This window comes from Ambystoma mexicanum, chromosome 7q, assembly GCF_040938575.1.
Source record: "Ambystoma mexicanum isolate Mex_15411 chromosome 7q, UKY_AmexF1_1, whole genome shotgun sequence".
NCBI classification, from domain to species: domain Eukaryota; kingdom Metazoa; phylum Chordata; class Amphibia; order Caudata; family Ambystomatidae; genus Ambystoma; species Ambystoma mexicanum.
This window is the reverse complement of record NC_090941.1, coordinates 1024562383-1024588277: the sequence shown is the minus strand read 5'-3', so window position 1 is coordinate 1024588277 and position 25895 is coordinate 1024562383. Positions and strand designations below refer to the sequence as shown.

Sequence of the window (25895 nt, the reverse complement as noted above, 5' to 3'; positions counted from 1 at the left end):
AGGGCTGCCTTATTATTATTTGATGGTTGTAGCTTGCTCCCATCTTAGATTTAGGTTTAGATTAGGCGTTTTTCCAACCTACCCATACAGTTTAATACAATCCCTTGAACTGTGATCACTTGTATCTGTCTTTACTGTTGCCACCATTAGTTCCTTACAGAGTACAGAACAGAAAGACTCACCTTGTTCTGGATTTGTCACCTCGAGACATCTTCGAGCTAGATCGACCATCCGCAAAACACTTTGAGCTACCACAAGACACGCAGTGCTCCTTTTGGCATTGTATGCAACATCGAACTGCTTGGTGCACTTTCAGCCATCCAGATGCTAGCCTGACCCATTAAAGCGGAACAACTTGTCTCAAACAGATTCTGGGCATGACCTGAGCCTCAGCAATCGAAGGAAGCAAGCAGGCAGCACCCGTCTGCACACACGGCTATCGAGAGTGGTGCAGTGTGAGGGCATGGCTTTATGCCTTTGAACTAGAGAGTATTCCTGTGAACTGTTTGAGTGCGTGTTGGATATTGCATCTGTGAAGTGAGCAATGGGCGAGTAGTGTCGCGCTTCCCCTGTGATTGGGTGTTGGCAGCAGATCACTGAACGCCCAGCCCTGGTCTGAAGGAACAGAAGTAAACTGCTATTGACGTTGTTCGATGGGCATCTAATTGAGGAAAATTGAATCCTGCCATCACTGAAAGCAGAGTCGTTGCTAGGGGTGGGGGCAGAGGGGGCTATAGCCCCAGGTCTTTTGGTTGTAGCCCAGGATAGAAGCTCAGGGGCTACAACCAAAAGGATATAGCTAGCCCCGAATCCCACCAGTCCCGACATTAGCTTAGCCCCTGATCTTTTCCAGACAAAGCAACACCTCTGACTGAAAGTATAAGTAAGGCAAAATAAGAGCAAGTCAAAAACGAACAGCTATAATTTGAGGAAGGGGGTGCCAGTTCAAGTGGTTTTGTAGCACAAGCCCCCCATGACCCTGCCAACATGGCAATTGCAGCAGTTGAAGTACATATGTCTGCCCCAGTAAGACAAAAGGGCATGATAACTTATTTTTTCCTTCCTGAGTCACCTATTACAGCAGTGTATCTGTGGCTTCTGCAGCTCCCACAGTGCAATCGCATGAGGCGACAGTCACAGTGTCCCAGGATTCCATGCGATTTGATGACATCGACAATAATTCTCTATTGGACTTATGCCTTACAATTCAACAGAGTAGGGCAGGGGCAGTGGAGTTGCTTGTACCTGCATCAGGACAACCCTCAGTAGTGGAGGCACAAGTGATTTGAGCCGAGTCAAGCCCTACACAGAATATAGCTACCAACCGCCTATCTGCTTCTCCTAATTTGTTAATTGATCCCACTGGGGCACCACTGCCGGAAGACTCCGTATCTGGGGAGGCAGCTTTTGCCGAGCTTCAATCCTTTATAATTTCCTTCCAGTTTGCTATGGAAATACTGTTAAAACAATGTGAGTGACAAGACGGATGAGGTGACTTCTGCACAGATGGAACAACCTGATAAAAGCTTGAATACAAATGCATCACAGATTAGTGCAGAGGGTTTTGATAACAACTCGACTCCTAATTCGCCACGCAGGGCAGATAATTCAGAAGGGACGACCATTAGAAGACGATTTACCAAGATACTGGGCCTCATTACGACTTTGGAGGCAGCCATGCCATAACCTTGTCCGGGTTCCCTGAATGGGGAAATGCCAGGCCATTCTGAGTATGGAGGGCCCGGTATTTCCTCCTTCAGGGAACCCGGGCCCGGACCTTCCCCATTCCCATTCGAGCCCCCATAGGGCTCAATGGGAATGGGGAGGGAGCTAACAATGGGCCCATTACAAGCGGGCCCGTTGTTAGCTCCCTGGTTCCCTCGCGGGACCCGCAAAGGACGTCTGGTAAAACCAGACGTCCAGAGCGGGTCCCGCGAGGGAACCTCGTGATATTGCAGAATGGGTTTAATGGCGCCGGCACCATTAGCGGCGCCGTTAAACCCATTCCGCAATAGGTATAATGAGGCCTACTGTGTGTTGGAGAGTAGTTTGTTTTGTGAAAAATATCAATCAAAAAGACGGAACAAGCGGTTATGCCGCTTGGCTTTCATGTCCCTTCTCCATCAAATACAACAACTGCGGGTATTGGTGTCGGAAGATTTTGACTTTTTTGAGCCGTTAAAGTGTGTCAACTCTAATGTGTCGGCTGTCCACTGTAAACATATGGACACAGCTCATTTATTGCGTAATTTCCAGTGCCAGTTGTTGAGCTGTGGGGTTGAGCTTAACGTAAAAGCTGATACAGTGGATCTAGCCCTACCACCTATTCTAGCTGCTGATAGTCTCTAGAATATGCCAATATCCTTACTGACATGGTGATCATGGCACGATTCATGATCGATTAAGCGTCCATCTAGTGGAGAGCGGTGTTGGGGAAGGTTGTGCAACCTGAAGCGATCCATACTGAGTGATCGATTTCTCTTGATAACGTGAGACGAGTTCCCACGACTACTCAGCTCCCATTCCGGCAAGCCTTCATACCGTTCCTTATGAGCCACCGAGTGACAGGCATTGGGCCCTAAGTTCACAGGATGGCTGCCAGATCCTGAGTAGTGGATCACAGTGAATTACACCTTTGTTCAACTCATTGATCCTGAAGATGATAACCTAAATTACCCAAGTCATCGAAACCGGTCGACCCCTTTCTGCCTTGATATGCTTGAAGCAGTAAGGATACTCCTTTTCATCAAATACCTGCCCAGTGGCCAGTATATTGACCATTACACACACTGCTCTTTCCTTGTGGTTTGCAAGAGACTTTAGACAACAGATCGCACCCATTACACATCCATTGAACAGATGGATCTGTGGGCGAATAAAATGATTTTTATCCATGAAAAATTCCCCTTTGGAATGTTCAGAATGTTAAGAAATCAGACATCAAGGGTCTGCTTCCTTTTGTGGGCTATTGTACGTTTTTTAACCCACAACCCTAATAAATTGTGTTTTCAGAATAGGGATAGCTTCCTACCTCTTTCATTTTAGATAGGCGGCACACCACAGCCAACCTAGGGATAGCTCTCCCCGACAGGTTCATGGTGTGCTTTTACCTAGGGACAGTGCTACTGGTCCTTGAGATTGATTTCAATATCCACAAATACTGTATTGATTTGTGCTCCAACCCTTTTTTGTGTGTTGTGACATGTTTTGTATTTAATGGCGGAGAGTAAGGCCCTTTATATTGATGCAAGAAAGGCATTAGGGGCAGGAGTAGGACACATGCATGTCATTATCTTTTCAAATTCTTAGGACCAGAGGGCAAGACGCCTTTATCATACCTATCCAGCCGAAATGTTTCAGGTGATAAAGAGATTATTAACGGATCATGATCACTTTCTACACGCTCTAGATTTTTGAAAGACTCCATTAGACGCAGTGAGTCACAGGTACCAGGATATTGCCAATTAGGCTGTGTTTGCTCTGTGTACGAAAGGTGGCATGTGCCGGTGAGTCCTCGAGGAAATTCCTGATACAAGTTCTTAATCCATAGGAATACAATATAGCATTGATCATCGCTGCTAATGGGTACATGCGCGATGAAAGAGGGACATGTAAGGGGGTTCCCCATGTCTTATCCTCTAGCGACAAATCTGAAGAGAGTTGATCGGATTCTTCCAGTTGGCATTTGATATCACCCACCATTATCAAAAGCCTATTAGGAGACTTGGCCATAAGATTAGACATTTTATTTAAAGCCAGTTCTAACTGGGCAACTGCTTGTCAATTTTGCCTCAGGTACAAATTTAATATATTTATGGTTAATCCCCTCTTGAACCCCAGTACCATGCACAGCAAATCCTGGGATTTCAGTTCCACCTGCTTGCAAGAGGCCTCAAGACTAACATAGGCCCAGATTAACATCCCCCTTTTAATCACCCTCTACTCGCTTTAACTGCTGGTTTGATAGATACGTTTCTTGCAGGCATATAACCATATGATTGTCAATTAGTTCAAGCCAATCAGGGTTGGAATGTTTATTAATCCAGCCCATTAATATTCCACAAAAGAATTTTGAGAGAGCCGCGTGTCAGGGGGTTGTCTGGTGGACGGGAAATTCCTGCCTGTGGGGCATGTTAGATTAAGGATGAGTCAGCACCATTAATCGATTGGGGCCATGACCTAAGCCATCCTAATTTGGCACATTGCCCTTTGAAGTAGCATCAAATTCTGGTTGGGGGGACAAAGTTAATAGAAACTAAACACACTCTCTGAAGCACCATGTGATATAAATCTACTCACAGAAAAGGAGTTTCAGAGCGAGGTCCAAAACGTTGCTAGGTGTGAGGAACTTGGGGGCGTCCTTACTTCTTTTCCCCTAGTAACTTCCTCTCGGATGGCAAGGAAAAGGCCATTGCTTTTGGATCCTGACCCTGGGGGTGGATATGCAAGTGAGGATCATCTGGCAGGAGGAGACTTAGGCAGTGGGGAGAGGACTTCCTTAGGTGAGACATGGTATCCCCCCATTTCCCTTTCACAATGAACCCTAAATCCCTCAAGCCTTTGTAGGTTTTTGTCGACCCATTCCCTGTTCCTCCCCTAAAACCTTCCCCAAAACACTCCAGTATGTTACTGGGACAAAGAAGCGGATAACTAGAACACCACATCCTCATTTTATTAATGCAACCACATATCGACCCAAACCAAGTACTGAAACGAGGAGGAGTATTACACGAGTAAAGCAGGACTACCACTTTAATAGTGAGCGAACTAGTCCTTTTTGGAATACTCATGGAGACAGGAACTTTAAAAGATGGAATAAAGAGGGAAATGAAGTCAGATATGGCGGTAGACTCAGCTGGGAAGGTCGAGGCTGCAGCTGGGAAAGCAACTCCAGAGCAGCGGTATGGCAAGAGGAACTCTGTGTGCAGATGCAGAGTTTATGCAGCAGGAAGTGAATCCAAGGTGTGCTGGTAAGCCGGTAGCAGTGCGCGAGAGGGAGGCTGGAGTGACCAAGGAAGAGGTCACAGGAATCCTGCCCTGCAAGTGAAGCATCGCTAGCGAGCCGCGCCACGAAGAGCCGCTGGGAGAGGACGACGAAGCAATTCACAGGAAAGCAGAGACCCGTGGTGGCAGAGACCTCGCAACACCGTAAGTTTTGACTGGAGAGTGTGGGAGACACCGGGCTGGCAGGCGAAGATGAGGTGAGCATGCTTTTGAATATGCCGAATGAAATGAAAACTTTTGCAAGGGCTTTCGAATATCATACAGAGCAATTCCAAGTACTTTTGAATAACGAACAAGCTGAAAGTCATTATAAACACTTTTGAATGCCGAGCAGAGCCAAAGCAACTTTTGAGCATTCGTGAGTGGAGGCCCACAGACAGACATTTGATTTGGACTTCCTGACACAGACTACCCCTAGTTTTCATTAGGTAGGGAAATCTCACCTTAGCATAGGGCAAGTTAGACCTTACTCCATCCTGATTTTAATATAATAAAGCCTTTTGTGAACCAAACTTGAACCTGATGTCTATGTCTATGTCGTGATGCCTTCACATAGGACAATCCAGAATCAGCTGTTTGTCTAAAGACAATTGACAACACTCCCTTCCCTTGCCCCAGCAAATGGCATAAGAGCAGCTAAATTTCCTACAATGGGGTCATGCTAGGAATCGTGGTGATGACAGGTCTTGAAAACTGAATCCAAGTACACCATAATCCAGTTCAGCATACAAGTCCTTACATATGAACTGACAAACCCAAAACTAATGTTAAAAACCCTGCTGAACGTACAATCAGAAAGTATTCGGCACACTGCGAAAATACTGCTTGCAATGTCATTTACTTCTAGTATTTCTGACAGGGCCTTGACAAGGGCACGCTTGTATGCGTTCTTATTGCCACGTGACCTGCCTTTGAAAGTACAAATCAAGTTCATAGATCGCCATCCCTGTAGCAAATCAGATGCAGACTCCTTAGACGAGGTCACTGAAAGGACAGGGGGCAATTCCTTCTCTGGTGAGTTCCCCAGTGAGCTCTACACCCCGGCTGCTCCTCTGAGCAGCCCTGGGCTTTCTTCACCCGATACGCTCAACGGAGCAACCCAGGAGTTCACCATTGCATCTTCACTGTGGTTGGCCAACTTCAACGATTACAGACCCACCACGCTGGCCATGATGCGGACCAGGCCGGGCTGTTCTTAATGGGCCCAGGCAGTTGCTGCCACGCTACCTGGGCCACAAATGTCTCTGGACCTGTCCAGTCTGGCCCCAGGTGGGCCGACGGGCGCCACACCCATGGGTGGCCAACCTCCCCTGGCATAGCAACTTGGCCCCCCTGCTGATAGTCTCTGGAGGGCTCCCCATGCGTTGCCTAGAGCCACTGGATAGATTAGGCCCCAGGGAACTGCTTGAGGCAGCATACCCCCACTTGTGTATAGGTGTGTTACAAATGCCAAATGCCATATCATATCGCTCTGCCTCCCTTCTTTAACTGTCCTTTTCAACTGTCTTTTTTTCAAATCCTCGTGGATTCTTTTTCTCTCTCCCCTGCCCAGCCCATTCTTGGTCAGGGGAGTTTTATTACTGTTCTTTTCTTTTTAACATTCCATCCAGCCCCATGGTGGGCTGGATGGTTTCTTCCAAACACATCAGACGCATAAATGAAATGTACACTACACATTTAATAAAACCAATAATTCCTTGATGTCCGCAACTTTCTTTCTAGGAGGTCCTTCAGCAAGGAAGTATGTAGTGTGAAGGCATCATGAGTCAAGACACAAACAACAGATTTAAAGTTCAAAATGAAATGGTTTATTAAATTAAATGTCAGGATGGTAGTAGGCCTAACTTGCCCTATGTTAAGGTGGGATTTCCCTACCTGAAGGACACTAAGGAAAGACTGCGTCAACAAGTACAACTTAAAAGTCTGTCTGTGTCCAAAACCTATCCTTGCCCTCAAAACTAAAGCCAAACAATGTGTAGGGATGTCAACAACAAAAGAAACAATGTGCATACAAAGTTCTGAGCTTCTCTCAGTTTCCTTTTCGGCTCTTCTTCCCCAAGTTTAAGAAAGTTTCCCAAAAGTCTTGAGATTACCTTTCCCAAGCTTACACAGTTCCACAGTTCCTTGGGGTTCCCTTCCCCAATTTCAAGGAAAAACTGTTCCAAAAGAAAACGGGGTCTTGAGGCTCCATCCTCAAGACAACATTATAGTCCCTCAAGCCTCAGGGTTCCCTTCCCTAAGGCTCTGATGCATCAATTTATGCTTGGTGTCAAACTTCCAATGCTTCGCACAACTTGGTTTCTTTCACAATGTCTTTTTATCTTTCACCAATAAGGGGTTCCCTGTTCTAGACGCAGTTGTCGGACCGCACGGTCCACCCATCACAGGTCGCGCAACCAGGAACCCTAGGCTCTTCCGCCCACACAGGTCCTCCTGTATTTGACCCTGTGAATGGATTTACTTTCACTTCAATTCTTTGCATTGGCCTCTTGGCTTTCTGTGCAGGTTCACACTCTCTTGGCCTCTCCTGATTAGCTCTTGACTTTGCCACACTATGTTACGCATCTTATTCAAGTGTTTGGCCTTGCCACATGATTATTATTCATAAAGTTCCCTTGACTTTGCCAATTCACTATGTGGTGGTCTTATTTGCTCCCCACCTTTCTATTAGGCTCTTTCAAATGGGTGCTTTCTCATTTGCCTTTCATCATCATATCGTAGGTTTGCCCACAACATTTCATTCAGTTCGGTATTCAATATTTGTTTAATACTTCCTTTATAAGTGTTCATTCAGCATTTTCAGAGCACACGGCAGCATTAGTGGAGCGTGCCGGACAGAGTGTTCCCTTAATCACACGCACCGGTTATGCGTAACCGCTCTCTGCAGCTTTGCCGGTTCTCCCACTGTGAGCCTCACAAGCTTCACCTCTCTTGCGGTGGCCACAGATAGCTTCCCTCGCTCTCCCGCTTTATTAACAGCTTAGGAAATACTCAAATTCAGCAAATCATCAGGGCTAATGCAAGGGGAAGGGGATAGCATTTAACTTGGGCCATAATGTGGAGTAAAGAAGAAAAAACAAACTGGAGATGGATGAACGAAGAACCAAACGGTAGGCAGAGTGATCTCGAGGAAGGCTTTATAGTCTTCAGTCTTGCTCAATCTTCCCAGTAAGATGAGTTGTTAAACTCCAAAAGGCCAGGGACACCTGATTTGTATTAGCTGAAATTGTTCCTTGGGTTGGTCTAGTTCACAGACCTTTAGTTGCTGATGGTTCAGAGAAATCCAGCCCACCTCATGTCATGCATGTTCTTGAGTACAGCGGGCAGTTGCTTGGGTGCAGGTTTGTGGATTCATCTCACTTACACCTGTTGAACATATACATGTACCGTGTTATTTTGATATCCCCTGGCCATGTGCATAATGGGGTTTCTGTGACACCATGTTTCCTCAGGTGATAATAAATATACATTGCTCATTTCATGGATTTTTGAAATGTGAAAAACTAACTCCACCGTGCCCGCATTCACATTTGTGACCTGCAGGTTATACACTGATGTCTGTATTTATGTATGCATGCGTGGATTGTATGTATGTATGTTGTCTCTGTTTGTTTTTATTAATGTGTGCAAGCAAGGAGTTGTATGAATGAGGTGTAAATGCACGGGTGAACATTTTGTGTATGTGTGTGTCAGCCCCCACCCTTAAATTTAAGGGGGGATACTGGCGGCATAGCATTCTTTTTTGCTTTATCCCTGATGCACAGTACCGTGCATCAAGGGTAAAGTAAAAATGGCAAGTGAAGTGTCATTATGTGGTGTGACAATTCGCTAGGTATAGTCACTTCCCCAAGGGGGAGCCCTTTCCCATGAGGCTAGGGAAGTGTGGCTGCTATCCAATAGTCCACTAGGGTTGATATAATGCAGAGAACCTCATGGGGATGAACTCCCCCGCTGGGGATAAGGGCTATCACCTTGGGTACAACTTGTTACTTAACATCACGCCATCGCATGCCTTAGCCCCCCATCAATTGCCAACCACTATATTGAAAGTAAAGCAATTTATTTCTGTAGTGCCAGGAGTACAACTAAGATTGAAAGTACTAGGACGAAGAAGAACATATAAAACATAAGATTACTGACTGTCCTGATTCTGCAGGGAAGGATTCGGTGGGAAACGGAGAGAGTGTGACAGGTCCTGCATCAGTAGGACCGAGGTCAGCTGCAAATAGGTGAGGCAATGGCACAACCTCCAGGAGGAGGTGGACTGCATGGTGCCCGAACGGTGCAGAGACTGCAAGAAGCCTCAACATGCAGAGCCGCCACAGAAACAGACAAGAAGCTTACAGCTGCAGGAAGCAGGAAGGAGATCGACCCCAGTCCCTGGAGTGACTGGCACCGTGCAAGCAAGTCCCAGAAGGTAATGGGAAGCATGTGCAGACTGGTAGGGACATGGGGGGGGAATTAAGAGGTCTCCGCTTCAGGCCAAGGCAAGTGCTTCAAAGATCTGGGACCCCAACAAAAGTAAAGAGTGCATCCAAGGAAATCTTCCTCATATCAGTGGCAGGAATAAGACCACTGACCACCAGAGAAGAGTCTGGGACCTGAACAAAAGTAAAGAGCGCATCCGAGGAAATCTTCCTCATACCAGTGTGGGGATAAGACCACTGACCACCAGAGAAGGTCTGGGATACGAATAAAAGTAAAGAGCGCATCCAAGGAAATCTTCCTCATACCAGTGGCGGGGATAAGACCACTAACCACCAGAGAAGGGTCTGGGACCCAAATAAAAGTGAAGAGTGCTGTGATGAATCCTGCGGAATCCTCACAGAATCACTCCCTAAGGTTTCCTCCCAGGTGGCAGGGGAAGGCAGCCGCCACCTGATCCTTACTCTGGAGGTGGTATTAGCTGGGTGGATCACCTGGGTGGAGAAGGCCCCCCAGGGGAACAGGAGGATTCCTTTAGGAGAGATGCTGTATTTGTCTTCTTCAGAGATGGAGATTTTTATGGTGCCAGAATATTTAATGCTTGTTGTCAGAGTACGACTTCCCTTCACAAAGCTACCCACATTGAGGGTAGTGAAAACCTCTTGTGATCAACAGGGAAATAAAATATGTGGGAATCAGAATCTTGACACTCTGGCTTATGATTAATATAATTTTCCTTAAATCTGAATCAACTATTAAAACCTCTAAAACTCTTCCCTAAGGATTTATTCAATAAACAATGTGAATACAATAAAGTTGAAGTTTATAGTTATGAAGGAAAAGGTAATCAGGGCATTGGGGACTTCAAGTCCTACAATGCCCTGAGCACTGGGATGAGGAAGAGGGACTCAGAGGCACTAAACTGCAGTATGCAGTGTAGTGGTTCTGATAACCCTCACCTGAGCGGGACCTTTGAATCTTTGAATATATAAGGCCCCCTCAGTTGCAGGCCATTAGAACCAGAAGGTGGGGATGCAGAAACCACCTGTCGTGGTTGCAGCAGCAGAGGAAGATAGAAAATGGAGACGCCGAAGCCGACGCTACCTGTGAAGTGGATGTCGGTCCTGAGAGAGATTGAAGAACTTAATTGCAGAGGTAGCACAGCGGGAAGCAGCATTACAGCAGGCTTTCCCCCTGGAGAGAGGCTCTCCTGTTTGTGTGCGGTGTCCTGGTAGTTAGCAAGCACTGGTGTACATTAGGAGTGAGGAAAGCTCCTTTACTGTTCAGGGTGGGCCGCAGGAACCCAGAAGCAGTCATCTGTGCAAGTGGTGACAGAGGAAGCAGAATGAGCAGTGGCAGCGGATAGAACGGACGCATGTGCAGAAACCGGCGAGTTTACCATTGTTGGGTAATCACGGTATGCTCCGTAATCGACCGCTGGCTACTGATAATTATGTTTAATACCGAAATAAAATAAGAAAGTTACACTTGCATAATGAGAACTTTGTAAAAATACCTGAAGAGAAAGGTTACAATCATTACTATCTAAACCAACATTATTGCCAAAGTTAAGAGTGGGCGATACCAAAGCATGCTAATCATACCCAACATTGCCAAAGTAAAGCAGGAGCAATACCTTACAAAGCATTTAAATCCCAGTAGCAAAATAACAAGAGCACATAATTGCAGAAAGATTGTTACTATTACTGCCATAGAGAGGAAGAGGCAATATCTACTCAAGACATCAACACGCATTGCCGAAGTCAAAGAGGGGCAAGTGTAATAAAGAAACATTATCAGCAGTTATTTGATGTGAAAGTGTGAAAACAACAGTGGTAGGAGGGAAGCCCTCCTGATAGAGAGTGTCAAGGAGGAGAGGAGCATAACCTCCATTGTGAGTGGCAAATATAACCTTGGAACAAACAACACCAATGTATATGTTTTCCTAGAAGAAGTTGTGAATTCTGATGTTGATGAAAGCCAAAGACTTTTCCAGAAGGTAAGCCTTACCACAAAGTACCTGTAGTAGTGTTAGGAGCTTATTTCCTGGCAGGCGAGTATACCAGGATAGGGCCCCAGCATAGGGCCCTTTTACTGGTAGTCCTGGCAGGTTAGTGGACCAGGACGGAATAATTGAAGTACTGCATTGTGGTTGAAGGTTAGGAAGAAGAAGTGGCAAGGCCACTGAAGTGTTTCATGAATTGTTGTGGAATCATCCTGACAAAACATTGTTGTTGATACAGAAGAATTGTGAAAGCATTTAGTTTCTTGAGAAGAAGAAGTGGCAAAGTCATGAAAGTGTTTCATGAATTGTTGTGGAATCATCCTGATGAAATGTTGTTGTTGATACAGAAGAATTGGGAAAGTGTTTTGTTTCTTAAGAAGAAATTTGTTTAAACTCGGTTACAGTCCAAGTGTAACACTTTTGGAGCAAGAAGAACTTTATGATCAGAACTTGGCTACAAAACAGAACTTACGTATTTTAACTTCTGATTGAAAATCCTGCTTTGAATCTGGGGAAGGGGAGCCGACCCAGCTTCCAAGTATACACAGTTATTAGGTTTATGTTGAACTTAACTCTTATTTCTGTTTGAATTGAATAGCCATATATTCCCTTTTTGAGTTTGATGTGTGTCTATGTGTGAAGGACAGATTCCTTTTATTAGAGTGTTTAACTTTAGTTTATTTTGATAGGCAGGGAAACTCCTGGTTAGGTTAGGAATAGTGAGGCATTTATGAAACTCTTATGTGTTAATAAAAATGGCGTCTTGTGAAAAACCTTTACCAAGTTGTCCGCCTCAAATTTCTGACCCCTCACAGTGCATCCAAGGAAATCTTCCTCATACCAGTTGCAGGGATAAGTCCACTAATCAGCAAAGAATGGTCTGGGACCCAAACGAAAGAGAAGAGTGCCTCCAAGGACATCTTACTCGTATCAGTGGCGGAGATAAGCCCACTGCCTTCCAGAGAAGGGTCTGGACCCTGAGATAAGTAAGACTTGGAATCTTGTTGATTCTGTGAAAAAGCGCTAAGGCAAAAAGCAAGTGAGAAAAGAACTCTGAAACACCAAGAGAAGGGAGTCATTCTCCTCGTGGGAAAATCGAAGCCAGTCAAATACGCTGAGGAGATGCCAGGGGAATGAGTCAATCCGGTTAGCATTGGAGAGTGCCTACTGATATCAGGAGAAAGGAGCCATTCTCCTGGTGTAAAAGGTTGACTGTACAAAGTGCTGGAGTTACCAGCCAGGAGAAGGGAGTGATTCTCCTGGGGAGAGATCTTTCTGTGAGATTGCTGTAGGCTAGGGGATTTCTTTCGGTGCCATGACATTTTTTACTAGCTGGGAGACCTTAAAGTGTAATACTGGCATATATTGGTGCAGCATTTATGGGCACTGCCAGCATGAACATTTCTATATACTGACAAATGTTGTGGGCAAAGGCATAGTGAAAATGCATTGGAAAATGGTTCTGTGCACTGTGATTTGCATCTATTGTTTTTTTCATGTGCTACCATGCACAATTGATTGCAAACTGTGTGGCTTTTCAATACATTTTTCACAGAAAGTGCTGTCAAATTCACCATTTTAACCTTTTATTTTAAAAATGTTCTCGGGGGATGAACTCCTCCTTCGGTTCAAGCTCACTCACTGTGCTTGTTCAATCCCACAAATTAGACACATACATTTTCACCAGCCGCCACTGCATTTTTCCCACCGAGCTGTCTTACCTAAGAAGAAGAAAGTTGAAGGCACGCCCCTAAACGCTCACGCCAGAAAAAATACAACCCACTAGGGAAAAAGGCCCAAGAAACTCTTACAGGGATAACAAGTTTTATTTCCACAAAAATAGGTGCGTTAGCAAAGAAACTTGCTGCCAAGGAGCGTGCTCAGCAAAAAGGTGCAAGCAGAAGCTTAAAAGGGGACACAGCACCACTCATATACAGTAACAACCCACGCGGCTGGTTGTTACGACCCTATACATGGCTGGCCTACTCTATAAGGCCATTGGTCCCAGCCCTGTCAGTCGATCTTCCATCACGTGGGGTCGGCTGAGCTCATCGTCTCCAGGGAACCAAGGTTGAAGAACCAATTAGATACAATTGCTAACAATACTACTCTATCATTATACAGGGCACCTGGCATGAGCATAGGCTGGTAGAGGGGGAGTCTCGAGGTCACTCTGACCCACACATATTTCACTCATCTCAACCGCGTTTTGGCTTGCAAGGCTTCCACCCTTGCTTTTGAACTATTAATCTATCTCTTCCTGTACCTCGCATCACAAATGATGTGATTATGAAATAAAGGTAGGGTGACGATTCTCTTGGATCTTTTATAGCTTTGGTTTATGGTCGGTGATCTGGGGTCAACTGGTGTCTTCAAAATTCATGGGTCTTGGGACTGTGACGGTTGTAGGGGCCATTACTTGTAGCTGGCTGGCTGGGTGGGGGTCGGAGCCCTGCTCTGGCCTGTTTGTGACAACACGTGCATCACGGTGGCTAACATTGTCTCGTTGCCTTGCAAGGCACATTCTTTCTTGGAATAAACATATTGGCAACAAAAGGGGTTATGGAAGCTAGCAGCGTGGGCCTCTCATCAGCGCTTGGGCCTGTTCAGATTTCCCATTCAGACTCGCGGCCTATTTGTATCACACCAAATAATACTGCATGACCGTGCAGTCCCCATGCTTCAATTCTGGCTACAAAATGGCGTCTGCTTATATACGTGCACTAAATCTAAACATCTAAATTTCACATAATATTACCATTGTGCAGGGGCCGTTAGGACACCCCGCTGGTGTATCACAGGGTTTCCAAAGGGACTCGCCTCACCCTGAAGCGCCTACAGGGGTAGGATGGGGTCATTCCTTTCCCAGCAAAGTCTATATTGATATAGGGAAGATAATATAATGTTCATCCATATTACTTTTTAGTACGACTGCTCAGTGGCTAACAGACCTGCTGCAGACACCTTTGTGCAACTTGTACAGCACAATTTAAAAGGCAGGTATGGCGGACTCAACCTTTTACCCCTCCTTCTTAAGTCTATGGAATTAGTAACTCCTGTTGTTTCACCAAGAAATAGTTAAAGACCATATGATCAGGGTGACCAAATGAGAGCACACCACTCAAATATTAATCGAATTACAACGCAAATGCCATTTGTTAGTATAGTATTGAAAATACATTTTTGTTTTTAACCATGTGATTCAATACATTAATTCGTGGTCGATCAAAACTTTTTAACAGGACATAGACTAATAACTGTACAATTAATACACAAAATAGACAGAATTTTTGTCAATGCTTTGTGAGCTGGACATATATAAAACACAAAAGTCCCATATAGCGTACTCTGATCATGTAATCAGATTCAAAGAGAACAAAGTTATCGTGAACAAATAACAGTATTGACACTGTTGACAGTAAAAACTATTTATTTTGCATTTTTAAAGTGCTCACACAGCCCGCAGGCATCGAGGCACTGTTACAGGAATGGGATTGTTTGTTTTTTAGTTATGTAATTGTTATTTTTTTGTGTCTTACTTGCGTATTTATAATGCGCTTAAACACCCAGAGGTTTCTAAGCGCGGACCCGGGAATTGAAACTGTGTTGTTTCGTGTTGTCTTGCTTCCAAGGCGAGCACGTTGCCGCTGAGCTATCGTCCCGGGACTGGAGAGGATGTCAACACTAAAGTGTTTCGGCCATTGATAGCTGGTCTATTATCCATGAAAATTGATGGCCTTCATCAGAAGAGGGGGTTCAGCGATGAGGTCCTATTTATTTCTGTCAAAAATGAACCAAGGAAAGTGTGTAAGAGTAAGTGTGGTCGTTGGGTCAATCATTGAATATTATGAAACAGGCAATTGATGCTCAACAATTGAAAAAAGTGCCAGAGGCTGAGTAGTAGCTGCACGTACCATGGAGCCTGAGGAGCTAGCTAGGACACAGCGGGACACCGGACATCCCATCTCATCTTTTGCACTTAATGGCTTGTGGCCTAGGTCCGAGAAGTAGCAGGAGAGAGACAAGATCAGGGAGGGGGAGAAGGACTGATGAGCAGAGAGAGAGAGTTGGAGATGTACAATGTGCGTTGAGCAAGGGACTGAGAGGTGATGTCAGCATTGTGCTTTGCGCACCGCTGCAGCATCTCTTGACCATGTACATTTTAAGAAGCAAATCTCTGCCCTCGCCTGGCCTACCGAGATCTCACTCTTTGGAGAATATTGCTGTGACTATATTCTCTCCTCTCACCAACTTTAATGCTTTGGATTTAGTGCTTGTTAAATCTTTAGATCCATCAGTCCCTCAGCCTTTGACATCCTCTCTAACAATACTTTCAAATCAGAACTACTTAACGTTACAGGCGCCGTCCGTCAAATGGCCACACCTGAGTAACCTCCCTGGGCAAGGTGCACACCGCACACAGGCCTTCAACTGGAGGCAACCCTGTCAGAGGGCAGGCCACTTGAGCAGCACTGTGGCCCTCTTCCCAGAATAAATGCACAAATGCAAGTCATCTGTTCAATGCAGAAAGCACACAAACACAATACTGCTGAAAAGCTGCCCCTGGATAGCACTGAGCCCTGGAACCACCCTCTGCGCCGCCAAGAAAGTGAGCCCAACTTCTCTGCCAGGTCACGGTCCCAAAACTGCATAACACACCTTTTCTAGAGACTGTCAACCCTGCAACAAAAGCACTAGCATGCAACCAGCGCCTAGAGGCGATTCAATCCATTGCGTTCAACACACTCTTCCTATTTGTCAAAGAGAGAATGAGCAGGCTGGGAATGTTTCCAGCTAGATAACTCGTGGGTTACTTGCAGCACAAGCTAAAGAGTGCTGTGTGGGTCCTATTCTCTTGCGTTCTAGTCTTGTTCAGCTGTGCAGCCGTACAATAGAGGCAACTTCTGATACTATCTGTGCCCTAAAGTTCATCAGGAAATACAAGTTGTATATAGCACGGTATAACGAAAATTCAAGTTTCAGAGCACTTGGTAAACGGTGTTACAGGTTACTTAACTATTACCCACATTTGATGTATTCAAATTGAACTCAAGGCATGATTAAGCCGGAGGGTAGCAAACCCATGTCAAACCATGCGCAGAGCAAAAAGTGTAAAGAAACCCTTCAACTGAACCTGTGGATCGTTCTTCCGTAGTTGGATTGCAAAGAAAAATGTCTCTGACGTTAGAAGCAGCACCCAACAACTCCATAGAAAGGCATAATGGGGATCAAGCTGAAACAAGCCTAGAGCATAAGTGTGATCCCTTTTCCAGTTTAAAAACATTTGGTAAGTGGTGCCTCAACAGCCTCAAAGAAACTCTGTTGACAGGATCTTAAACAAAAGAACATCCTATGTCCTGTGTCCAGAACCTTAAACTGACCCTTATACACTACAGTCAATATAAAGTGTAAAAGGGGACTTCTGTAAGTTAGGTACTTGTAGTTTTCTGTTTTGTAGTCCAAAACATAAAGTCCTAAGGTGTTGAAAACAAAGGAATAAAGTTCCACCAAGAAAAGGGTCTTTCCTTACCCTGGATTTCTTTGGGTAGCTTGAATGTCACTTTATCACAGTTCAAGGAGGACCACTCTTCCCTTGAGTCTCCCATAAATACACGGTTCTTTTAAATATACAGTTAATCCCACTCTGTATCTCAATTAACCTTAAAGGGGTATATGGTTCTTCCCTTTTACTGTAATTGTTCCTCTTTTTACCCCTGGTGTACTCTCCTGCCTGGGGATTGCGAATTTATCACTGATCCTTAAAAGGGGTATGAGTCTTCCTTTTTGTATTCGTTCTTATTGTTCCACAGTGTTAGGTTTACTTCTCTTCTCACTCTTGGTTTACTCTCCTACCAGGATATCAAAGTTATGTTTCTTGGGTGGGGGTCCCTGACTCGGTCAGTGCCTGGTTTACTCTCCTGCCAGGGCTTTGTATCCTTTTATGAGTGTGAGTCCCAGACACACTGTTTGCCTGATTCACTATCCTGCCTGAGATTTTCTGTTCTCTGCTCACTCTTTCTTTCATCCAAGAAATAATGCTTTTCCGGTATTGCGTCACCAACCATCTATTAGCAAAGTTCTTATTGCTATCAACTCTTCTTTTCAAATATTGGGTCACCGGCCCTTTCTTAACATTGTATGTATTTGGTTCAACCCCCCTCTCCAAGTATTGGGTCACCGACCCTTTCTTAAAACTGTTCGTATTTGTATCAATCTTTCTTTCCAAGATTTGGGTCACTGACTCTTTCTTAAAACTGTTTGTATTTGTATCAGTTCCTCCAATTATTTTAATTGTGCTTTCTCACGCTGTTAATAGTATGCAACACTAGTTCTCAAGTGCTCAGGTAACCGACTCACACTCTCGGGACTTACCGGACAGCTCTGGCGTTCCTCGCATCCTTCCGTCTTCTTCTCCTTCGGTTCGCTGACTAGGGTTGTGTCCCATTAGCCGGTTGGCTGACGGCTCCAGCTGCCTACAGCAATAAAGCGGTGAACATCTCTTTGCATGCATTTCTCATCAGCCTCTGTGCTGCCTACCACAGTGTGCTCGCCTCTGGCATTCCAACCAGCGTCTGCACAAGCTGCTGTGATGAATCAGAGATGATTCCCCCAGAAAACCTGTCTTGGGACCCTGGCCTTCACATGTGGCCAGGGAAAGGCAGGCACTCCCTGACCCTCGGGGCGGTGAACTGTGGGAAGATCACATGGGGGAATCAGGTCAGGAGTTATGGAAAACCCCCTTTACTAACTTTCCCAGAGCCCCTACAATCTTAATGACCTACTGTAAAATTTAAACTGTGAAAGAAAAGATTAACTTGAAAATTGGGGACTTCAAGCCCCACAATGCCCAAAGTACTGGGACGAGGAAGAGAGATGCAGAGGCACTATGACCCATACCTGAGCGGGACTGGGAAGTATAAAGGGCTCCTGCAGATGCAGGCCATAAGGAGAAGCAGGAGGTGAAGTGATTGCTGTAACTCCATGTTGCAGTGGCAGCAGAAGTCGAAAGAAGCAGAGAGGCCGGAGCCACCGCTATTTGCAGAGCGCATGCCACTTCCGAGAGGGTCTCTACCTTTGAAGACCTTGGATGCAGAGGTTGTGCAGCGGGAAGCGTTGTTTTGGAAGCTTTCCCCCTGATGGCCGTGAATGCAGAGGTCGCGCAGCGGGAAGCATTCATTTGAAAGGCTTTCCCCATTGTAAGTTGGACTGCGGTGACAGGCGAGCACTGGGGTGTCCCTGTAGCAGGGAACGTTCCTCTCCCGACGAGCCTGGGCCACGGGAAGTGAAGCAGAGTGGTCTGCCGTGTAGAAGGAGTTCACTTTTACTGTGTAACCCAAGAACGCTCTGTAATTGCCCGCTGGCCATTAGTGATGACTTTGAATAGCGAATTGATGTACAGAGGTTAAAGTGGCAGAATAAGAATAACTTTGAATACTGAACTGATACAAATAAGCTAACTAAAAACTTTGGGAATAGACAAGAAGGTTATAATTATACTTATAAAGATTGAAGTATTTGCCAAAGTCAAAAGAGGTCAATATTAAAAGAAGTGAACAAGAACCTTTATTGCCAAAGCCAAGAGAGGGCAATACTAATGTCAGTTGATAAGAAACATAATTGCCAAAGTCAAGAGAGGGCAATTCATAAACAAGCAAAGTATTACCCATATTGCCAAAGAGAAAAAGAAGCAATAGTTGGAAAAGAATCAAACAAGCATTGTCTAAGCCAAAGAGAAGCAAGTGTAACAAGAAGCCATTAGCAGCACTTGGTTGATGTAGGAGTGGCAGGAGAGCAGCCCTTCGGATAGAAAGTGTTCAGGAGGAGAGGAGCATCACATGCATTGTATGTGGCAATCACAAAGTGTGGAACAAACAGCACCAATGGGTCTCATGCCTTCCCAGAAGAAGTAGTCAATACTGATGGTGTTGAAAGTCAAAATTATTAGCCAAGTTGTTTACAGTAAAACTTTACCACAGATGTACTTGTATTAGGGTTAGAAGATGTTGGAGTCCTGGCAAGCAGGTATATCAGGGCAGGGGCTTTGTAGTGGTAGTCCTGGCAGGTGAGTAGACCAGGAAGAAGTTATTGAAGTACTGTGGTGTGGTTAAAGGCTGTGAAGAAGAAGAAGTGGCAAGACAACTAAAATACTTTGTGAACTGTTGTGGAATCATGCTGACAAAACATTGTTGTTGATACAGAATTGTGGAAGTGTTTTGTTCCATAAGAAGCAGTTGTGTTGATCTCTTTACTCTAAGTGGAGAAAGACTTTTCATCTATTTTGAACTGATAGTCAAAGTCCAAGTGAGAGACCTTTGGAGCAAGAAGAACGTTATCATTCGAACTTTGTTGCAAGACGGAACTTTCCTATTTTGAACTGGTGACTGAAAATCCTGCTTTGAATCTGGGGAAGGGGATTTCACCCAGGTTTCAAGTAGAAACACGTATTGGTTTTCTGTTGAACATAACTGTATTTTCTGTTATATCTTATATTCCCTTTATACATTTTTGTTGCATGCATATGTGTGAGAGCATGTATATGTGTGAGAGATGGATTCCTTTTGTTATATTGTTTCCTTTAGTTTATTCTGATAGACAGGGAAATCCTCTTCAGGGTAGGGATAGTGAGGTGTTTGCCAAACCCTTTTGAGTTAATAAAATGGCATCTTATGAAAAACCTTTACCAAGTTGGCTGCTCCTCACTCGTATTCTGTTGAGCTGAGTGTATTTTAAACTTCCTGGCATTAGTTAACACTTTCCAAAGACTAGACCGCAGCGCTTGCTTACCGCTTCTGATCATCCTCATTATTCCATCCATCTTCCTTATCCCAGTACTAAAAAAAAGAGTGGGGAAGGTAAATAAGGTTGTTGATCAAGTAAACCTGGGAATTCTTTATCTGTGTCATAAGCCATACAGGCATGTTCCAAAGGCACACGGCTGTCATTAAGAATAACATCTGATTGTTTATTTTGATACAGTGTTTTCCTGCCTCTCTGGAGTTTGTCCTCCCCTACGTGGTGCTCCTGCAGATTGTCACCCCCAGCCATGGTCAGAGTTAGGTAGCTTATGCCTTTTGCTGGCCACATAAGAGAAGCTTCCCTCCAGAGAATCAGTGACGATGTTGCTAAATTAGTCACAGCTCTCTCTCTCGCAGGGTTCCCTCTGTCTTGAGGCTTCTGATTGGATCTTTATCTGGTGCAGCCCCAGGGGTCTAGGCCATCCACTTTTTCTACTCTTTCAGGTGAAGACTTCAGATACTTGGGGTCAGAATCCAAACCAGCCTTTGTAACAGGAGGTTTTGGGTTATATGTTTCAACTCCCAGCCAACAAAGGTATTAGAGCATGTCCTGCCCCCTAAGAGGGTGCGGGGGGGGGGTCACCCCAGTAGGATTACACTTGCTCTGTATCCTAAGGGATATTAACCGTAGCAAGCTCACCTCCTTTGTCGTAAAGGTGGTAGCTCCCCCATAGGGAGAGGGGACAAATTCCTTGGATTCATCACAGAATATTCTGAAATAATCTGATTTTATTAAAATAAATGATGTTGTTTATGGCTGAAGAAATACTATTAATGAGCCTCTATTATGTATCCTAATATATTTTAATAATGTCAATGTTACAACATCTGAAAATACAATGAATTAAAGCTTCTTGAACTGTTAATCAACTATTGTAGGCCTACATGTGTTTCACTCCTAGGTGGAGCTTCCTAATGTACCAGTCGGACTGATAGAGAGATTTTCGGAGCATACAAAGATGAAACAAAAAAATGAAACAAAGGAGAAAAGATATGTTAGGTTATGTTGATTTATACCATGCACTGCTGCCATTAGCATGGGCTCCCAGTGCTCATGTGGCTCTGTAAGAAAAGTGAGTCGGGTTCCTTAGTGAGGGAGAGAGGGATAGGATCGAGGTTGTGCTCATCTGTTGATGCCTTCAGAACCAGGAGAAACTGACATCTGTGGGTGTGAGCTTTCTTGGTGTGCTTGTTATGCACACTGGGCGTGTTGTGTCCAGAAGGGTGGCGTCCAGTGTCTGAGTTGTTTGTTGTCTGCAGATATTGGGATTGTAGCATGATTAGAGAGGGGTTTGTGGTTTGCATGTTTTAAATGGGTTGATTCACTAGTCCCCTAGGCGTCTGCAGAACATGAGATTTGTGAGGATGTGGAAAAGAGAAGGCGGGTGGTTAGTTGGCTTCTGGTGAGCTCTGGATGTTGATTAGTTTTATTGTTGGTTCTTCATTCTGTTACATTCATCAGTATGGAGGAATTTGGCTCTTTGTCCGTGCAGTGATTAATAGGCAATGTACAGGTCTCTGAAGTTAATGCCTTTCTTTACTGGCAGCCAGTGTAGACTTCTCAGGGCCGGTGTGATACGATATTTTCTATTTAGTCTCAGGAGTAGTCTTGCTGCAGTATTTTGGATGCGCTGTCGTTTTTTTGTGGGGCGTTCTGGTATTCCAAGAAAGACTATTTGCATAGTAATGACAAGGAAATGATCACAAGAGTTCTGTGTTGGAAATGGAGGTAATTATTAATTGAAGGATGTAGATTCTTTTTGTTGCTTTTGCATATAATTGTGGTTCCAAAGTGAGGCCATTGTCCATGAGGGTTCCCAGATTTGTTATCACTGCCGATGTGTCTGGTTGGGTTCCCATGCTTGGTGGCCAGGTCAGGAATGGCTGTGTTGTACTGTCTTCTGCTGGGGAGATCATTATTTCTGTTTTGGTTGGATTAAGCTTGAGATTGTTTTTGTCATCCAGGTGTATATGTTGGTGAGGCATTTGTTGAGGGTCTTGACAAGGTCTCAGTCGGAGGTTATCATGAAGATGAGTTGGCTTTCGTCTGCGTAGCTGTAAGCTGGGTTTGAATGAGTTTCATTCGGGGAGTCATGTTGATGTTGAGAAGCGTGGCAAGGTCTCTCTTTAACATTGAATATGATATTCCTAGTGTGAATAAAATGAGAACGTGTGTAAGTGGTGATTAATATCATGTTAATGTCACCTTTGCTGCAAGTAATGTCTAAAATGCAAATAATTGTCAACTACTTAAAGAATGTCAATCGGATCATATATCGCCAACTGTGTTAGTCGCTAATTCAGGAATTTTATTTAGTTGGTATATTTATTTGGATGCTAGATTACCTTATTGGTATAAGTGTTTGAGGATTACTCTTTCGAAGTAAACATAATCTTGCTCCATGGGTGTCTCTTTAAGTATCTCGAGGTGAAAAAAGATTTTAGACTTGTAAACCATTAAGTGGAAATAATCAGCAAGGTGATGTAAATATATAAAATCTGTAATACTAGAAATACTTCAAGTGATACCAAAAGAGACACCAAGGATACAAGATTAAAAGATCACTAACAAGCATGGATATGAGAAGCAACCAAAACTTGGGGAACTCCCACAACACATCAAGCAACAGTAATCATTAAGGAAAAAACGTGTTGAAGAAAATAGAGGAAAAGAGTAAATGGTTGTTTAACATATTTATATAATTCTTACCACATTTCGGACAATGAAATTGCTTTAAATGAAAATAGAACATGGAACCTGTGAAATGCGGAAGTAATGTGTAAGGAATGAACTAAATTGGTATGACGAGTTACAAAAGCTATTTTAAAAGAAATTCATGGCCATTTCCCAACTGTTTGTCACAAATTCTGTTTCCTTCCAGGTAAGATCTTGGATCGTCTGGTATATGAAAAGGCCCCGCTCAATGTGCTGGAGTTGGGAACGTACTGTGGTTACGCAACCATTCTGATAGCGCAGGCACTGCCGCTTGGTGCGCGGCTTTATACGGTTGAGATGGACCACAGCAATGCGGTCATTGCAGAGAAAGTCATCCGCCTGGCAGGCTATGATGAAGACACGGTGAGTAGCTCCGCCACTGCCTGTTGGTCTTCCTGATTGTGCGCATTCACACTCTCTTACCCAGGAGTATAAATAGGCGGGAGATGGAATGTGAGGAGGGACACACACAGCCTGCAGTTTTTTTTAGGATATTTATCTACCCACTAACCACCTAATGCCATGCTAATACCCATGGTCATTACCACCCACTATCCACTACTCCCCATCCAAAACCCACCCACCTAGGATCTAGCTCTATCAGTTGTTATGAGGCTGTAATTGTTATTCTTAAGAAGTCTTCTGAAACGTAATGTCTTAATTGCAGCTGTAAAACAGGTCCTTGTTAGAATTAGTTTAAACTACAAAACCTGCCAATCTTAACTTGAAGGGGTACACTGGTTGGGGTTGTTCGGCTGGGCAGCTGTGGAAAATGTGGAAGACAGGGTCATGGGGGACCAAAGGACCGGTCTGAAGATGGGGTAATAGGCCTAGCATAGTATTGCCAGAGCAAGCCCTAACCCAGAGGGGGTGTGAGGGAGATGGAAGGGATGCCTGACCCCGATTCCTCTGTATGCATGGAGTCATGTATGTGCTTCTGTACTTATTTCCCTGTCCTGGTGTGCACCAGCCTGTATTGGTTTGGAATCTCTTTATAATCTTTCTGGTGGTTCAACAGATACTAAAGCTACACGCATGCACCACCCTCCTCATATCAATGGAATTGTTACTGTATCCCAAGGAGCAACACCTTCTAGTGATTGACTTCAAGGACCCCACATACCACAATGCACCTTGGTCCAACAGCTAAAACCCAGCCCAGACCGGAAGGAAAAGAATGATAGCCTTGTGGAAAATGGAGCATCATCACCCTTCCAGGAGTCGAATGCATGAAACAATGCCTGCCAAAAGGGTCCTAGATTCACCACAGAGGAGCAGTGAAGTAGCAGCAGTGTACCGACCTGGAAACAGCTGGGAGCAGCAGAGAGGGTGGGGGCATCAGGGAAACCTCCCCAAGATCCATATGGACCGCAACTTAACTAATACAGGAGGGGAACAGAGAGCAAACAACTCTAGAGTCTGCCTGGTAGGCTGAAAGGAAAAGTAGGTTAAAAAATGGGTGGCGCAAAGGCCCTTATGAAGACTCCCAGGACGAACCCCAGCCCACAAGGGGAGGAGATTGTAGGCGTTTGTGGTAGATCAAGCAGAGATTGGCCCAGGGAGACAGCTGACCCGAACACCCAATTTGGAACCTGGAGAACTTTCTAGACAGGATATAAAAGCGCAGGAGAGTCACTCTTCAGTGGTGTTCAGGTGAGGTCAGTGGAGGAGCAGGAGTACCAAGAGAAGTGTGCAGCAGGTGGAGGAGGAATTGGAGAAGAACACTAGCGTGTTTTTGGACAGTGAAAGTAAGGTGTTGGGATTGAAAAAGTGGGGCCAATGTTGTTGAATGTCTGTTTGTCAGTGTGTGAACATGAGAAAGAGTGAGAGGGGGGGCGCTAGAGCGCGGCCAAGATGGCAGCTCTGATGTAAGCTCCACTGCGCACCCATAAATTAATCCTCTTAAATCTTCGCCAGGGGCCATCCAACCTAGTTAAGACAACTCTGGCACTCCTGAGGGCACCCGCACTAGCCCGCATCTCCCATCTGTGACGAGTCCTGCCGTGGGCTGAGGGGTGCGCGACAAACGCACTCAGGAAAGACCCGCCAAATGATCCCGCTACGGCCGCCGCCTTCCAGCCCAGACAACGCCGAGGGAAGACCGGGTGCTGGGAAACACCAACCCCAAACGTCTTATCTACGACACGGGAGCCCTCATCAAATCGCTGCGTCACAGCCTTCTCCTCCAAGCCCGGGGGTTTTGCCTCCGGGGGAGCGCTGGCCTCCTGCTTCCTGTCTGCGGCGCCGGGGTTCCGCCGTGGGCTGAAAGGTACACGGACCACACAGGGAAAGACCCGCCAGGCTGCCGCGCCAGGGCCACTACCTCCTAGCCAAGTCCACACCATCATCGACTGGCAAGTGGCAGAGCGCGGAGGCGGGGCTGTGGCGACTGAGCACCGCCCCCAGCCGCGGCACGGCAGTCCCAAGTGATTTCTGCGAGCCGCACAGAACAGGCGTCCCCGTGAGAGGGCCCCCATGACAAGCAGGCCCGGATCCCAGCTTTCAGTGTACCGCGGCGAGGACCGCCCCACGGTAACCCGCCGCCACCGTTACCACCCGGGGGCCGGCCTCAGAGTATGCAGAGAGGGTGCTGAGCCTTCGGTCTGCAGAAGGCCCGCAGCGGGAGCCGGAGGCAGATGCGGCGGAGCAGTGGCCTTGGAGGTGCAGAAGGTGAGCCATCCGCACCCCTCATCAATTAGGCCCTCCATTCACTGGGGCAACGCACATTGGGTTCCAGGCCCCGTGGAGCTACCCCCCAAGCTAACCTAAGACCGTGGCACAGGACACAATCCTGGGGACATTGGCAGACTCGAGGACCTCCACTACATAGCGTCCCAGGCACAAACTTAGGAGCTCAATAGCCACTCTGCCAGTCGGGCCAGTCGGGCACCCGAGCACAGGGTGAGATGGGAGCCTCCTCTCTTGGGCCGCGCACCAACCACGAGACTCC

General features: G+C 45.5%; 1 protein-coding gene across 1 annotated transcript in view; it reads left to right on the top strand.

Annotated features, from left to right (window-relative positions):
* Positions 1-25895, top strand: part of LOC138528536 (transmembrane O-methyltransferase homolog) — a 101971-nt gene that overhangs the window by 56703 nt on the left and 19373 nt on the right. The window contains exon 2 of the mRNA XM_069640293.1: positions 23112-23308. Coding sequence (XP_069496394.1) covers positions 23112-23308 — 197 coding nt within the window. The remainder of the gene's footprint in view (positions 1-23111; positions 23309-25895) is intronic.